Genomic DNA, 15,426 nt, shown 5'->3' with positions numbered 1-15,426 from the left:
CGGGAGGAAGCGGCAGTGTTTGGCTTCCTTAATTTCAGTGGATCAGATGCACGGAGAAGAATCTGGCCATACAAATTCATGAATCCAAGCCTGTGGTTCCAGCAGTCGTGGGGTTATTGGCTTCCTGAGCGGCAGTTCCCAAACTCTTAACACATCAAGATAAATAAAACTACTCTGTCCTACCTTGTGAAGTATTACGCAGGCCAGAAAACACTGCAGGGTCTGTAAGATCAACACCAAGCTTCTGGCTACTTGGTTATGCATTTGGTCATAGATCGTGACAGTGATTGAACGGGGCATGTGGTGGAACTTCATTAATGTTCTCTGGTCATTCAAGGCCTGCCATCAGTCAGTGTCAGCAAGTGTACTGTCTGAAAGTGAGTCTTGTCTCTCGGGGATTAATTTATAGATGGGGGAGGCTATCGACGAGTTGCCTCCAGTTTCCCTGTGAAACGCCAATTTCTCCTCCCTCTTCTGACGCATCGCAGCTCAGTCTCCGACCCCAGAGCTATGGACAGGCACCACATGTGCTTCTGGGTGGGGAGATCTCTCGAGTTGGTCCCAGGGGCCCCTGTGGCTTTCCCTCATAGATGCCCCTGTCTCTCAGACCTTGGCATGAGCATCTAGAATGATCACCGCCCTGGCTCTGAAAAGGGAAAGCATTGTGAGCCTCCACCCGAGGCACAAGGGAGACAGAGAGAGGAATTCAGGGGCAGCAGCTGGAGGGCATCCACACAGGACACCCGCCCCCTGGTGCCTCCCTGGGCTTTCAGGGGGAGACGGTGGTTTGCAAATGAGCATTCACGAGGGACTGAGCCTCAGTGGGACAGCACAAATAAAGATTTCTTTCTTTCTCAGTGTAATGTGTGTATCATTTTTCCAGCAAGACTGTAGGGATTCCAGTCAAGTCCTCTGGCTGGATTCAGATCTGCCCAAATACCGGATTTATAAACACTTCATATATCACACAAGCTCTAGAAAGAATGATTTGCCATTAGGCAAATGCAACTTGGTAAAAGTTGTGGGCAAAAGGTCCACAGAGAACAAGCTAACTGTTAAGTCTGGAAAATACGAACATCACCACGACTAAAGAACACGGTTGCCCGGGATGCCTGTCCAGCGGGCGTCCATGGTTGAGACAAGACAGCCCTTAGAACGCCCCCTGCCCATGGGCAGCGGTTCTCAGCGCCCGGTCTCCGGACCGGCAGAATCAGCATCACCGGGAACCTGTTTGAAACGCGCATTCTCGGGCCTCTTCCCAGAAGCCCCGGGCTGGGGGCCAGCAATCCGAGTTGTCACCAGCCCCACCTGCGATTCTGATGTGCGCTCACGTTTGGGAACTACACGTTAATGAGATACGACCTGCCTCACAGGGCACACAGGGGACATGGCTGTCCTTTGTGGACATCTAACTCAGTGCCCTGAGGCATCTATGTAACGGTCACCTCCTCCCGTTACCTTCTCCCCTGCACATCACAAGGCTACTGGCACGCACCAGCTTCGGGGAAATACGGAAGAGTGTCCGACGCTTTCCTGTGTCCTCGACGGAGTCCACAATGCTGGTGTCCTTGCTGTCCACAAGTCACCTACCAAGCCATTCGGTTACAGCGGTGTCTGCCTCCCAGAACCAACTTCTGTATCAATGAAGGTTAACCTACGTCATGCTGTGGTGACAAACCACCTGCCAACTCCCCTCACGTAACGTAATAAAGTTACTTGTGCTCATGACACACCTGTAAGCCGGGCTGGTAAGGACACTCTGCTCCACGCAGTCACTAGGGGGCCCAGGTGACACTGGCTGCCGCAAACACCATCATGGGAAGAGAGGGCACAGTGAGCCAGCGCTGGCTTTTCAAGCTCCCACCTGGAATGGACTCCTGTCATTTCCACTAACGTGTCACTGCCGAAGGAATCACATGGCCAAACCTACCTTCAAAAGGAGGCAGGGTAGCCAGAAAAAGAAGCAGAAAATCTGAGATCGGCCCAAATGAGGACTGTCCAGTGGGCCACACCACCCAGGCTGTGCAGAGGTGTGTATTAACATTAAAGAAATGGGGGGGGGTTGCGCCTGGGGGGCTCAGTTCGTTAAGGGTCTGGCTTTGGCTCAGGTCATGATCTCACAGTTTGTGGGTTTGAGCCCCACGTCTGGCTCTGTGCTGACAGCTCAGGGCCTGGAACCTGCTTCAGATTCTGTGTCTTCTTCTCTCTCTCTCTGCCCCTCCCCTACTCATGCTCTGTCTCAGAATTAAATGTTTTTTTTTTTTAAAAAGGAGAGATGATGGGACCAAGAGTGTCCTGCATTCACTATCATTTTGTACCTGTTTGCTTAAAAAAATAACTTTTTTAAGTAAGCTTTATGGCCAATATCAGGCTCAAACTCAACGCTGAGATCAAGAGCAGTGGGCTCGACGGACAGACAGCCAGGTTCTCCCCTCCTGTCCTTCAGATCTACAAAAGCTACACCCTCCTCACCTAGGATCTTTTTTGATCCAAGTTTTTCAAATGTTTTAAATAAAAACAACCGAAGTTCGTGTACACACACGAAAAGTGCACCGACCGTGAGTGGACAGCCTGCGGACTCCTCACGAAGGGCACACAGGAGTGCGCCTGTGTCAAGGCTGAGAAGCCAAGCATTCCTGGGGCCGCCAGCCCCCGCAGGCTCCCTCCCGGTTACCTCCCCCTGTCCTAGCGGTGACTGCCCTGACCTTCAATGCCACACTTCAACTATTGTTTTACACTCATTTGTTCAACGAGTGCTGGTGAGCCAGGCGCCAGAACCTCTCAGTCCTGGCAGGTGCTGTTACAGACCCAAGCGTGAGAGAGAGCTGAACTTGTGAGCTTCCTTCTGGAAGACTCGCTTTTCTGGGGGGGGGGGGGGGGACAATTTTATTTTTTTCTTAAATATACATATATTTTTAATGTTTTATTTATTTTTGAGAGAGAGACAGCGTGAGCAGGGGAGGGTCAGAGAGAGAGAGGGAGACACAGAATCGGAAGCAGGCTCCAGGCTCTGAGCTGCCAGCACAGAGCCTGACGCGGGGCTCGAACCCACGAACCGTGAGATCATGCCCTGAGCGGAAGCTGGATGCTCAACCGACTGAACCACCCAGGTGACCCTTATTTTTTTCTTAATTTTTGAGAGAGTGCACCTGTGTGTGCACATGTGGGGGAAAAGCAGAGAGAGGGGGGGAGAGAGAGAATCCCACGCAGGCTCTGCGGTATTAGCACGCAGCTCAGCGTGGCGCTCAAGCTCACCTGAGATGGTGACCTGAGCCCACATCAAGAGTCGGGACGCTTGACCCACTGAGCCCCCAGGCGCCCCCGGAGGGGGGACACGTTTTGCATAGGCTTGAGGGAGGGGGTCCTCTGAGCTCTCGGGGATCCACTCCAGTTAGTGACTTGTTTTATCACCTGTTTATTTAAGCACAGGATTTCGCAGCCGGGCAGATGGATCTCCGCCAGGTCCCTGTGCTGCCTGACGCGTGGGAAGTGACTGGCCCGCCCCGCTGGCGCTTGGGGTTTGGAGTATCTCCTACACGACTTCCGTTATCTGCAGATGAGGGATATGGTTCCCATCCCTGTGCCTGTTCAGTCATCAAAGATCCGAACGGAGAGGCGGTGGGCAGCTGGATCTCTAAAATGGCAGGTCCCCCCCCCCCACCGCCCCACATGCCCTCACATCAGACACGTGGTATGCGGCTCGAGCTTCCCCAGAGAGGCCCTGCCGGGGATTCAGCCCCGGGGGTCTCAGGGATGCGAGTGCAGGTGCTAACTCCTCCTTTCACACTTCCAGAGCTGACCGTGACTTCCCAATTCTGCCCCCTGAGAAACCGCTGGTGGCCGGTGACCGTGGCGGGGAGGGAGCGCGAGCCTGTGTGTGCAGCCCCGGACCACTGCGGCCCACGGCCCGGCCACATCCTTCTGTGGTGACCGTCTTCGGCAAAACGGACCGTAAGAATAGTTTCATAATCAGCTGGCTTCTAAATTACAGCCGTGTGGAGCTGAGGGCAGAGTAAACATCTGATTAGTAATTTCCTTATGGCACAGAGTGCAACGGTCTCAGGCTAAGTCTCTGGCCAAGGCCCAGGGCTTAAAAAGAATTGTTCTTTAAGAAGACAAAATAAAAAACCCTCTTTATTCCAAAGCCAAAGCAACGGGTCGCGGCCTTCTTCCTGTGTAGAAACAGACCTCCCTCCCATGGAAGAGGGGGAGGAGAAGATGGACTTGGGAAAAGACTCCAAGGGCTGTCTGCCCGCGCACACGCTGTCCCCCTCATGGACTGCCTTCCCTGTGGCGGCCGTGCTTCCTGGCCTTCGAGAAATGACTGCTCCGGAGTTGCAGAAATGCCTCAAACATGGACACACCCAAGATAAAAGATGAAACGTGATTCTCGTTTTGCTAGAGGTGTCTCTGCCCCACCTAGCCGGTACAGAAAAGAACAAGGATCGTGTCCTCTAATTTGGGACTAAAACAACTCTCAGTGTAGACCAAAGGCCACGCTGGTAAACACCTGGCCTGGGGCTCCTTGGGGCGAGGCCCAGAATGGGTGTTTTCCCCAGCTCCTGCAACCAGTTCTCATGCATGCTGTGAAGGCAGAAGTTCCCACAAAATAGAGCTCTCTGCTCTCTCTGCCTGCAGCAGGTTCTCCGCCCTGCCCTCCCCCCACCCAAAGAACCCATGAGGGCCTGATCCTGTCTGCGGATTAGCTCGCACCTGTGCACCTGCCTTGTGCACCTGCCGTATTTCAGCATCATGAACATTATGGGAAGACTCCTCCCACCAGAGGACTGGCCACTCACAAGCCAGAGCGCGGCACTCCATTGACCTGGGGGGATGGTCTAGAAAGCACACTCCTGGTAACTTTCTCTAGCGTTTAGTCCATCAGGTCAGGGTGGAGCAGTACAAGTTGTGGTTCATGTTTTTTTTTTTTTAATGTTTTAAATTTATTTTTGAAAGAGAGAGCACGAGTGAGCAAGAGAAAGCATGGGTGGGAGCGGGGCGGGGGAGGGGGAAGAGAGAGAGGGAGCCACAGAATCAGAAGCAGGCTCCAGGCTCTGGGCTGTCAGCACAGAGCCCCCTGTGGGGCTTGAACCCACAAACTGACATCATGACCTGAGCCCAAGTCAGGCTCAAGCTCAACCGACTGAGCCACCCAGGCACCCCTGTGTCTCACTTTCTTAATGTTAAAGTCCCCAAATTCCCGCTCTACTCTTTTGTCTGACGGCGTCTTCGGCTTCTAGTTGTTCAGGGCAAGGGGATCTGAAAACAGCAGCTAGCTGTCGCTTCAAGGTTGAGGCTTCCCTTCACATCAGCCAGAAAACAAGATTGGGAGTCTGCAGCCCTAGGCCGGCCTCACGTGGGGACCTGCCCGGGTGTCCTGCCACAAATCCCTTTATGGCCTTGTTGCTCGATAAACCACAGCCACACCAGTGGGGGACAGTCAGGCTGGTTTATATAACGTGCCAAGGTCCCAAGATAAAAAGCCTTCGAAGTGCCCAGTGTTAGCAGAGCAAACAAGGCACAGGCCGGAGCTCCCGGCTGCTAGATTCTGTATTAAGACCTCACTCCATGATAAAACACTCACTCATTCTCTTTAGCAAAATTCAGCATAAGAAATCTGAAACGAAGCACACAGACGTTGGGATTCACGTTCTCACGCGCTGACGACATCAATGCCGTCTTTTCTCCGATGGAACAGAACTCCCAGGCCCACAAGCCCCCGGGGACACAGCCCTTCCTGCTCAGAAGGTGTGTGATGCCCTTAAGGGGCGCAGAACTCGCAGCCCCACTTTTCTTCACACACACGCTTCCGCTTTAATTTATTGTGCGTTTTCGGGTCTGAAGGAGCCTGCATAACCAGGTGAACTGAAATCTAGCGCCTATCCCTGATCTGTCCCGGGACAAAGATGCTTAGGCCCCCAGGCAGCTGTGACTTCACTTTCACGGTTCAAGGAAGAAGACGGTCCTTGGGCCCTGGATGTCCCGGCACGGGACGTCGGGGGCATCACATATGGGCTCAGGTTGCCCTCAATTCCCAGTGCTACTTTTCAGAGCTCCTCTGAGTTGTTCTGTAAACAACGCACACCTCTGAGCCTGTGACCCAGGCTTCCCGGGCCCGGCACCGTGGCGCACACGTGCTGGACAGATCTGTTCTCTGGTCTCTTTCTCCAGCCCAGCAGCGGACGGACAGAGGAGACGGAGGAGAGAGGAAGAAGGGAAAGCAAGGAGCGAGACTCTGATGACTCTCCGGGGCACCTGGCTCTCACAAAACACCTGGCCTAAAATCCACCACCGGCCACTGTGCCCAAGCACCTCATCTGCATATTGGCGGCCACGCTTCTTCACTGTAATGAGTGGCACTCAATCCCCATCACTGTGTAGAAAGGGCCGCGAGGCGGGCGCGGTCACCCAGCAGCTGTGCCCGACTTGAGGGCCAGAGGCCTGGCAAGAGCCAAGTCGCCACCTCCCCTTGGCAGTTACCTGTCTGATGAGCTGTGTGCCTCGTAAGGCCTTAGATTCCCGACTCCTGACATGCCCCCTGAGCAACGGGCAGAGCCCCGCAAGCACAGCGCTCTCAGACGGGGTCTCCTCTCGTCCAAGTGCGAGACCGGCGGGCCGGCGTGATCCGTCAGCTTTTAGAGCCACCGCTGTAAGTCAATGGATCAGGCAGACAGCTGTCAGATGAAGCGGGACAAGCGAGAGCGCTTCATGGAATTTTATTTTGAAAATATGGCAAGAGTCTAAGGCACTTCAAACATTTAAATACATTTAAGACCGAAGTAAATGTGACACGGTATCAAGGAATCCATAAATACGTGGAGAACTACACTAGGTTTCTCTAGAGACAGATATAAAGCCAAGTCCTCTAACATGATTCGACCTTTGTCATTAGGTGTGGATTTGTGCGATTATTAATAAAAACATGGTAACATCACATGTAGTTCTTCATGTCTCAATGACTATGGAATATAAAAGTTGAAAATACTGTGTCAATTTTATAGAGATGCCTTTTATATAAAAAGTCATATAATACACCCACCCAGATAAACCCACCTGAAAAGCTTTCTGTTCGTTAAGTTTTATACTTTTCGAGAGTTCGGTCATTTATTTTTAAACCGGAAATCTACCAGGCCAGGCCCAAGGTGCTGATGATCAGTCATCTCAAGTCCCTCACTTGAGAAGAGTAAAGACAGAAGGAAAATCAACAAAACCATCCCGGAATGGAATTCTCAAAGAGCTTTCCAAAGGCTCCACGCTGAGTAAATATAAGTCCTTGGGGACAACTGTAAAAACGCTGGGCCACTGGAAACCTGACGCTTCTCGGCAGCGGCGAGGGCGGGAGAGAAGGCGGAGGCTGCCCGGTCAGGTCACGTCACCGTATCCTACGACTGTACATAACGGAGTAGCGACTCGACAGCAACAGAGATGGGGTGGGCGCGCCCGGCGCACAGGGACGGCGGCCAGGAGGGAGGCGGCCCATGCCGGGGCGGGGGCGCTGGCTGGGCCACCCCTGTGCAGCTCCAGGCTTCGGCCCTGGCTGACCCGTTCTGTTTGCTGGGGAGCTCAGGCACAATATGCATACATTCAGTATCTGTCACCCCAACAGGAACAATTAGCAGCTTAGTGGTGGCATGTAAATGGACGGCTATCTGTGTATAATCAGTCAAATGAACTTCGGTGGGTGGGGCCAGGAGATGTCTTCCTTCCAAGCCTAGGGGTGCCCTAGAGACCAGGAAAGGAAAAAAAAAAAGCGGGGGGGGGGGTTAATGAGTGACCTCAAGCAGGCGGGTCCTCTATAACCTAGGAGCTACGTCCGCCACGGCTGACAACCAGCTGAGCCAGCTCGAGGACAGCTGGGACAGAGGACAGAGACCCACCTGCAGGAGCTCTCTGAGCAGCTGTCCAGCTGTCCTGGGAAGTCCCTGTCCCGCTACGAGTGGGCTCTGGGACCACAGGCTGTTGCTCAGTCTCTGCTTTAGGAAAAATGCCAGGAATGTAGCAGTATGTACTCATGGGCACATGATGTGCCATTTGGATAATTCTGTCCAGAAATAGACCCTTCACATGAGGGGGGCGTGACAGTGTCTCCCCCGAGGACAAGCAGGTGGCCTGCCTCTGTGGTGCTAACAGCACTCTTGGCCTTCTGGGTGGAGCAAAACACATGAACTCTTAAGTTCCAGGCTAAAACTCCCATTTTCAGAATCCTCAGAAAACCCGCGTCACCTATCAGCTCCCAAAGAAGGGGGCCCGCCAGCCTGTGGGACTCCAGCCTGTTCACAAATGCCAAACGCACAACACTGACCGGAGACTGAGCCTTGGCGAAGTTGACGTGGGCGTACAGGAGGACGGCGATGTCCTTGTGTCCCGCCTCCAGGGCTATGGAGAGCGCGGTGCTGCCGTCCTGAAGGAAAGAATAAGCCAGGCTGGGTTTCTCAGAATCCGGACAGCCAAAGGTAGCAGAACAAATAGGTTCGGAGAATGGATACAGTTCCCCAAATTTGTTCAGTTGTTCAGGAAACTCTGCTGGACCTCCGTGTGGACGAATGGGGCACAGCATCCACCCCAGGGGACTCACGGGCGGAGAAGAGCCACCTCATCCCTTTGGCTCGCAGTGGTTAGAGCGCAGGTGCAGGCACGGTGCATGCTCAACACATGCAGGCTGCCCCCGAACTTTCTCAACTATGCTTCCCACCAGCTGGGAAACATGGTTTCTTTCTTCCTCATATTTATTTCCAAGTGAACAGGCAATAACATGTGTGTTCTGACACCCCGCACTTTGCTGAAGATCTTTTAGCTTTCCTCTTGGGGAGAGTGGTGATCCTCCAGCCCTAATCACCCCCAATCAAATGCTGTGAATAACATCGATGCACATGGGCCAAATCCTGCTGCCTTGCAGAAACACATCTTATGAAAATATGGGGGCAGGGCACCTGGGTGGCTCTGGGTTTCAGCTTCCGACTTGAGCTCAGGTCATGATCTCAGTTTGTGGGTTCGAGCCCCGCATCTGGCTCTGTGCTGACAGCTCAGAACCTGGAGCCTGTTTCTGATTCTGTGTCTCCCTTGCTCCCTGCCCCTCGTTCACTCACACTCTGTGTCTCTCAAAAATATATAAACCTTTAAAAAAAATGTTTTTTTTAAGTATGGGGGGGAAACACTAAATATGGGAAAGTAAAAGCTTCCTGATAAATGTTTGGTTCCCATTAAGTTGCAGGAATTTAGAGGAACATAAAAGAGGAATATGGCAAAAAGTCAGCACAGATTATTTTCTGTCTGGTCTTGGAATAAGGATTCCCTTCTGGTCACGAGCAGCAGGAAACAATTCCGGGTGGCTGGCATCTGTGGTCCTTCTCTCCCACCCAGAATCCTCCGAGCTACTTGCTGGGGGTAGGCCAGCTGCACGGCCCTGTCTTCCAGGAAGCATAAGGAAGGAAACAAGTAGCTCAGGGGGCCAGCAGTTCTGGAAGCCACTGTGGCCTTCTGGCCTTTTCTTACCACATCTTTGCTGAGAGGAGTAAAGTGAAAGCCAACAAAAACCAAGACCCATGAAAAAAAAACTGATCTTGAGGAAAGGGGAGGCGGAAGCCGTCCCTCTGCTCCGGTGTTAGTGTTCACTCCCGGGAAAGTGTCCGCATCTACGGAAGCCCGTCAGCCATCAGTCACTGAAGCCAGTAAGTGCCTGCAGGGTTGCTCTTCCTGCTGGCTTGGGCCCACCCGGACCTGACATTGACTGCAAAAAATAATAGTTTCCCTCTAACGTTTTAGTGTTTGGAGCTGAAGGAAGGTCTGGTCCAAACGTGTGTACTACAGAGAGAAATTCTCCAAAACAGAACCAACCCAGCCTGACCTCTGTGACCTTTGCCCTTTGACCCATGTCACCAACCAAATATTAGTTCCGTGCCTTCACCTATTGGCACCCCTCCCCTCTGACCTGGAGACATCCAGAAGCAGCCTCTTTCCATACGACGTGTCCCGGGGAAGGGGTTATCGGAACAGGGACCGCTTGGGACCCGGGAGAGCGGAGCGGGCACCGATGACGGGAAAGCGGAGCAGGAGTGGGGGGATGGGCTCATAGGAGCGGGATGGTCTGGAGGGCCTGTGGCTGAGGGGATGCGTGAATTATCCACTCTGAGCAGACCCCGGGAAGGGCAGGCTTGGCTTCACCCCATGGGTGGGAAAGCGTTTCGGTGCTGTAACAAGCGGTTCAAGTCATCCAATAAACCCAGCCGGGAACAACGGGCGGTCCAGAGTTACAGAATGACTGGGAACCCGGTCCTCCCTTCTTCTTGGGCCTGCAAAGGGCCTGCACTGGCTCTACTCTGTGTTGTAAATCTGTTTACGCCCCTTCCCTGGGCTGCTTCTCTCCATACCCATCATTCCCCGTCCTGTGGGGCACGTGGGGGCCGCGGCCCACTGACCTGCCGGCCTTCGGCTCTAGTTGATGGCAGTGTTAGTCTGCACACGGTTAACAGTGCCCAGCCCCACCGGGGAGGAGGGGGCCTGGACCACAACAGAAATCCCCACAGAGCATCAGGGAGGATGTGCTCTCTCCCTTCCCCGTGGCCCTGCGGGCCCCTCGGGGTCACTTACGTTGTCCTCCAGGTGGCCGTTGCAGCCCGGCTGGGCCAGCAGCAGCTTGACGATCTCCACGTGCCCGTGCTCGCTGGCGCACATGAGGGCGGTGGAGCCCTCGTCGTCCTGGATGTTGACGTCGGCCCCGCAGGCCAGCAGGCCCTTCACCATGTCGATCCGCCCGTGGCTCACGGCCAGCATGAGGGCCGTCTGTCCCGCCTGTGGGGGAGGCACGGCGGGGGGCTTAGCGGCACTTGAAGCGGGGAGGGGCGTAGCTGGGCTACACAGAGGCCATTGTTTACAATATGGAAGCAACTGTCCGCTGAGCAGATGGTGGGGACTCCGGGCCCTCAGATGCACGCTGACCTACAGTTGACGTGCACATCGCTCCAAACAGAGACTGCGCCAAGGCCAGGGAGGGGGAGGTCTGCAGCGTGAAGCTGAAGCCAGTACCTCACTGCTCTGTCCAGTCACCAAGGACAGCCAGGCGATAGCGAGGACACGAAGCCAGGCCCCAAAGCGCACCGGTGGGATGCGTAGCCCTGGTTGGCGCGGGCCAGAGCAGTGAAAGCGCATGCTCAGTTGTGGGAGGCGCCGCACGGCCCGGGGCGCATGCTCAGTGGTGGGAAGAACGGCTCAGAGCTGCGCACGCGCGGGGCCGGGCAGCAAGCGCCCTCACCTGGCTGGCTTTGGCGTTCACGTCCCCGCAGCCGAAGAGTTCTTCCACAACTCGCATGTCCTTCTCTGCTTCCACCGCGGCAAGGGCTGCCAGCATGATGGGGGTGTACCCCGCCTTGTTCTGGTGGTCCACGTTACACACGTCTGCAAAGACACACGGCTCCTTAGGGATAAGCCTTCTGACAGCGTCCCTTCTCCCCCAGGACCTGAAGGCACGAGGTTTGGAAGAGGCCTGGGAAATGGCCTTAGGGGCTCAAAGTCCCGGAGGGGCCAGGAAGGAAACGCAAGAAACGCTTTCATGCCAAACCAAGGAAAAGGGTCTCTCTTGTACTGTGTGAAGCCAGAAGCAGCAGAAGGGACAGTAAGCTTCCACAGCACCTCTGGCTCCCAAACAGTGGCTGACCTTCAGAAGCTCAGAGGTCAGGGGGCTTGGTCTAAGAAATGGTTGCTTTGAAGGGTGAACAAAGATGTGGGGTGTGGCTATTTATCTATGTTTAGGGGATCCCTGTTTTGCAGTAAAGAAGGCAGTGAAAGCTACAAACACGAAAGAGGGATTTGTGAGGGCTTGTGTAGAGAACACCATGGTGCTGCCTGCTCAGCCATCGGTACCCATTTGGAGACCCTGAGCTGGCCAGTCTGACTTGCTTGGGGCCCCTGGAAGCCGAACTCCAATCCCATGACACCTATCAAGCTGTTCTAGGAACTGTGGTCTGGGAGCAAATGCAGTAAGAAACCGCCAGGACTGACAGGCGCAATAAACCAGATCCTTTCCATTCCCATAATTCTTAAGGGGGCTTTGGGGGCTAAATTAACCTTAGTAAATTCCTTTAGCACTTTCTAATAAAATGAAAGGAATGGAAAGTGCAGGAAAACAGCTTTTACATGTGATGAAATATAGTTAAAATGTTAAGGAGGTTTCATCGTTAAGGGGTGAGAAGAGAAGGTACCCTTGCATTCTAAAATAACTGCATACCAGGGACATGATGGCATTTACACACGGGCGTGTTTTTTAACGTAGAAAGGGAAGAAAAAATGCTGTGTGACGGTGAAGCCCGTGGGCAGACGTGCTCTCAGGGGCTCCTCATCTGTGATGTTCAGTCCCTCACAGATGCTGCCGGCCACCCACATTCACCAACACACTGTATGGAGCCCCAACCGTAGCCTGTGATGGTGACCAGTACGAAGCTAAGTAAATCCAGAAGGGTGATTAACCAAAGCCATCCAAAAATGGAGTTGAAACCCTTGAATTTACCAAAATATCTCATCCACACAAGTTTTCCAAGGGTAGATTAAACTGTTACTTTCAAGAGCATTCTGAAATCTTGCCTTTAGCTTTTCTGGATATTATCCACCTCTCTGTTGAAACAACAATGTGGCCTGACAGTATCATCAGCTCTGTTTACAGTATGGGAAGGAGGTTTGGAATTCCTTCTCGGAAGATGGAAGCAGTTTTAGCCTAACATAGCCCCATACGCTGGGAATAAGCAAACTTAGAAAAGAGGATAAATCTGCCTCGTGACTTCTCTGTATTAGTTCAGTGTCCCCCAAAACAGAGTAGAAGAAATTAGAGAGTTGGACCAAGAAGCAGTACATGAAAAACCGGACAATTTTATTCATAGTCTAAATCAAATGTTCACACTGTGTTCTCACTAATTAGACCAAGGTACTATAAATTCTGTATCTGTCACATAGAAGTAAAAATATGTATTTCAAAAATAAATCAGAGTGACTTGGGGACTAGATGAACCACTGGCCACTCTATTTGAACAAAAAGTTTAAAGTTCCCAATTTTCCAAGGGGACCCCATCTACATAGCACACCCTCATTTCATATGTAATACATGCAAGTGGCTATATTCTGGGATGGGATATTCCAATTATAAACAAGAATTTTCATTGGTCTCATTACTATGGCTCGTATAGAAGAATAACACTTTCTTCACTCTGCTGAGTCATCAATAACAGGGCATATCCGGGTGGGAATATACCATTGGTGATGATTCTACTATAATCTGTTACAGTGGCTTTGCACGGTCCCCACCTCGGGTAACTGCACACCCCTGTGAGGCAGCTGGATGGGGTCCTGGACCAGGACACGAAGAGGAGCCTGTGGACACCAGGCTGCGACCCTGCCCCTGTGAGTAACAATCTGTCTCCTGAGAGCACACCGCCTAGCCCGCGTGATTCAGCGCAGGAGGGACCCTGAGTCATGTTCACCTCCACGGATACACCTCGCCTGAGTGCAGCAGAAATATCCTCAAAACCTCCCTTCAAAACAGACCTAGAATCGGTATCACCAGCTTCGTTTCAAGTTCACGCCTCCCATCAGTGACTCAAGGACGACATTCTTGCCACAACATGTGGAAAAGCAATGGAAAGGGTTGTAGGGTGGTCACAGAACGGAGGTGTGACTCAGCCAGCCTCTGAGTCACACCCCGAAGCCGAGGGGAAGAGACCAGGACGGCCAACGCACCAGCGTCCAGGAGCAGCTTCACGATCTCGAAGTTGGAGTGTGACACGCTGTAATGGAGGGCCGTGTTGCCATTGCCGTCGGCCATGTTGATGATGTGGCGCAGGACGTCCGGGGAAATGGCCTCGAAGGCAGCTATGTAATCCCCGACCATGGCCGGACAGGCGGACTTCTGGCTGGACACGCGGAACCACTCGTGCTGCAGGGTGTTCAGACAGAAGCGCTGCCAAGACACCAGCGAGGGGCATGAGTTCTATTTATAGACCCTCCCGAGACCCAGCTGAAAGCTCAAGAAAGGAGTCCTTTTATAGTCAGAGTGCATGCAGTTAGAATTTGCTCTCAAAGAATGGCTAATGAAACCCAGAGCCCTAACAGGAGCATCCAACTCTGAACTAGAGTGCTCCTCCTGATTTTAAACTACAGACATGTTCTAACTTCTACAGAAGAAGTCGGATGGCAGTATTCAGGAGCTGGGCCGGCAAGGTGCAAAATCTGGCTCTGCTACTTGTGAGCCGTACTATCCACAGCAAGATACCTATTCTGTGCCTCAGTTTACTCATCTGCAAAATGGGGGTGGTAAGAATACCTCTGCCCCACAGCACTTGCCAGGAGGACAAAGGAGGCAGTACACATAAAAACACTCAGGCGTGGTTCCGCTGATTACTGAACTATTAATATTATGTAAGGATGCGGGCCCTGCACCTGATTTTCGGAGTGGTTGGGACAGAAGGAATGACCTGACCCACACTTGATTATGCTGCTTTCTTCCCATCCAGAACAACCTCAACTCCTTCAACACCCCCACAGCATTCGGCTGGGAGACTGTAAGTGTGTGGTCAAGCATGTTACTCCGATCCCGGATATAAACATTCAACCATGGAAAGGCCTTAAAGAGCAGGTCCCTAACAAATCACATTTCTCATTTAGGATCTCCTGCATCTGATCACGAGCCCCGTGCACCTTCCCTTAGGTTGTGGACCCCTGAACATGGTGCTTGTTTCCTGGGCTTGTTTCCTCGAGTCTAACCCAGACCATATGAAGTTCAATGCAGACTGCGCACGGCCCCTGCTGGTGATGGGGAGAGCTATACTGCTTCTTCTGTGAGCCCCCTTTTATGCAACTTTACCATTTGTTTGTGCTTTGCTTCTTTTTAATTCTTTTTTCTTTTTAAGTGAGCACTAGGCCTAATGTGGGGCTTAGACTTGAAACTCAAGATCTCAGGGTCCCAAGGTCAGAAGTCACAGGCTGTCCTGACTGACCCAGGCAGATGCCCCTCATTGCTTACTCTTTAAAGCTTTCAAAATCTATCCGAGAAAGACGGACCACCTCCGTGATGGTGTCAAAAGCACCAGAACCCAGGACGCCCCCTTTCTCCAGGGGTTGGAGCGGACACTGTACAGCATCTGTATCTTTATTGTCCTACTCCTCATTGGTTTTAGCTCATTCAGTCATATCTTAGACCTTTTGATAAAAAGGGTCCTGGGTTGGAAAAAATTCAGCTAATGTTTTGTTCTCCTCTGCTCACTCTTTTACATACTCAGGTTCCCATTTCTTTGGAGTCTGTCCTCACACAGAGGGAAGGGAACTGTGTCGTCGGGGCGATGAATTCTGTTCCCGACGTGTACATGGTGCCCTGTGATGGTCACCAGCCCTGGCGCTGTGAGCACTCAGGTGTCTACCGCTTTGCACAGAGAGCAGTGCTTTAAACGC

At 52.7% G+C, this 15,426-nt stretch overlaps 1 protein-coding gene across 5 annotated transcripts in view; it reads right to left on the bottom strand.

Moving 5' to 3' along the window:
• Positions 1 to 6,677: 6,677 nt before the first annotated feature.
• KANK1 (KN motif and ankyrin repeat domains 1) overlaps positions 6,678 to 15,426 on the bottom strand; it is a 64,353-nt gene continuing 55,604 nt past the window's right edge. For 3 of the 5 annotated variants that reach the window (XM_029920584.1, XM_029920588.1, XM_029920585.1), the window contains 6 exons: positions 13,720 to 13,939; positions 11,249 to 11,391; positions 10,588 to 10,788; positions 8,303 to 8,401; positions 7,878 to 7,970; positions 6,678 to 7,722 (listed from right to left, as the gene is read on the bottom strand). In XM_029920584.1, the coding sequence (XP_029776444.1) occupies positions 7,660 to 7,722; positions 7,878 to 7,970; positions 8,303 to 8,401; positions 10,588 to 10,788; positions 11,249 to 11,391; positions 13,720 to 13,939 (819 nt within the window). In that variant the 3' untranslated portion in view covers positions 6,678 to 7,659. The remainder of the gene's footprint in view (positions 7,723 to 7,877; positions 7,971 to 8,302; positions 8,402 to 10,587; positions 10,789 to 11,248; positions 11,392 to 13,719; positions 13,940 to 15,426) is intronic. The other 2 variants (XM_029920586.1, XM_029920589.1) reach the window with 1 other exon arrangement.

The sequence above is a fragment of the Suricata suricatta genome, chromosome 13 (genome assembly GCF_006229205.1).
Source record: "Suricata suricatta isolate VVHF042 chromosome 13, meerkat_22Aug2017_6uvM2_HiC, whole genome shotgun sequence".
Lineage (NCBI taxonomy): Eukaryota > Metazoa > Chordata > Mammalia > Carnivora > Herpestidae > Suricata > Suricata suricatta.
This window is presented reverse-complemented; position numbering and strand designations above follow the sequence as displayed.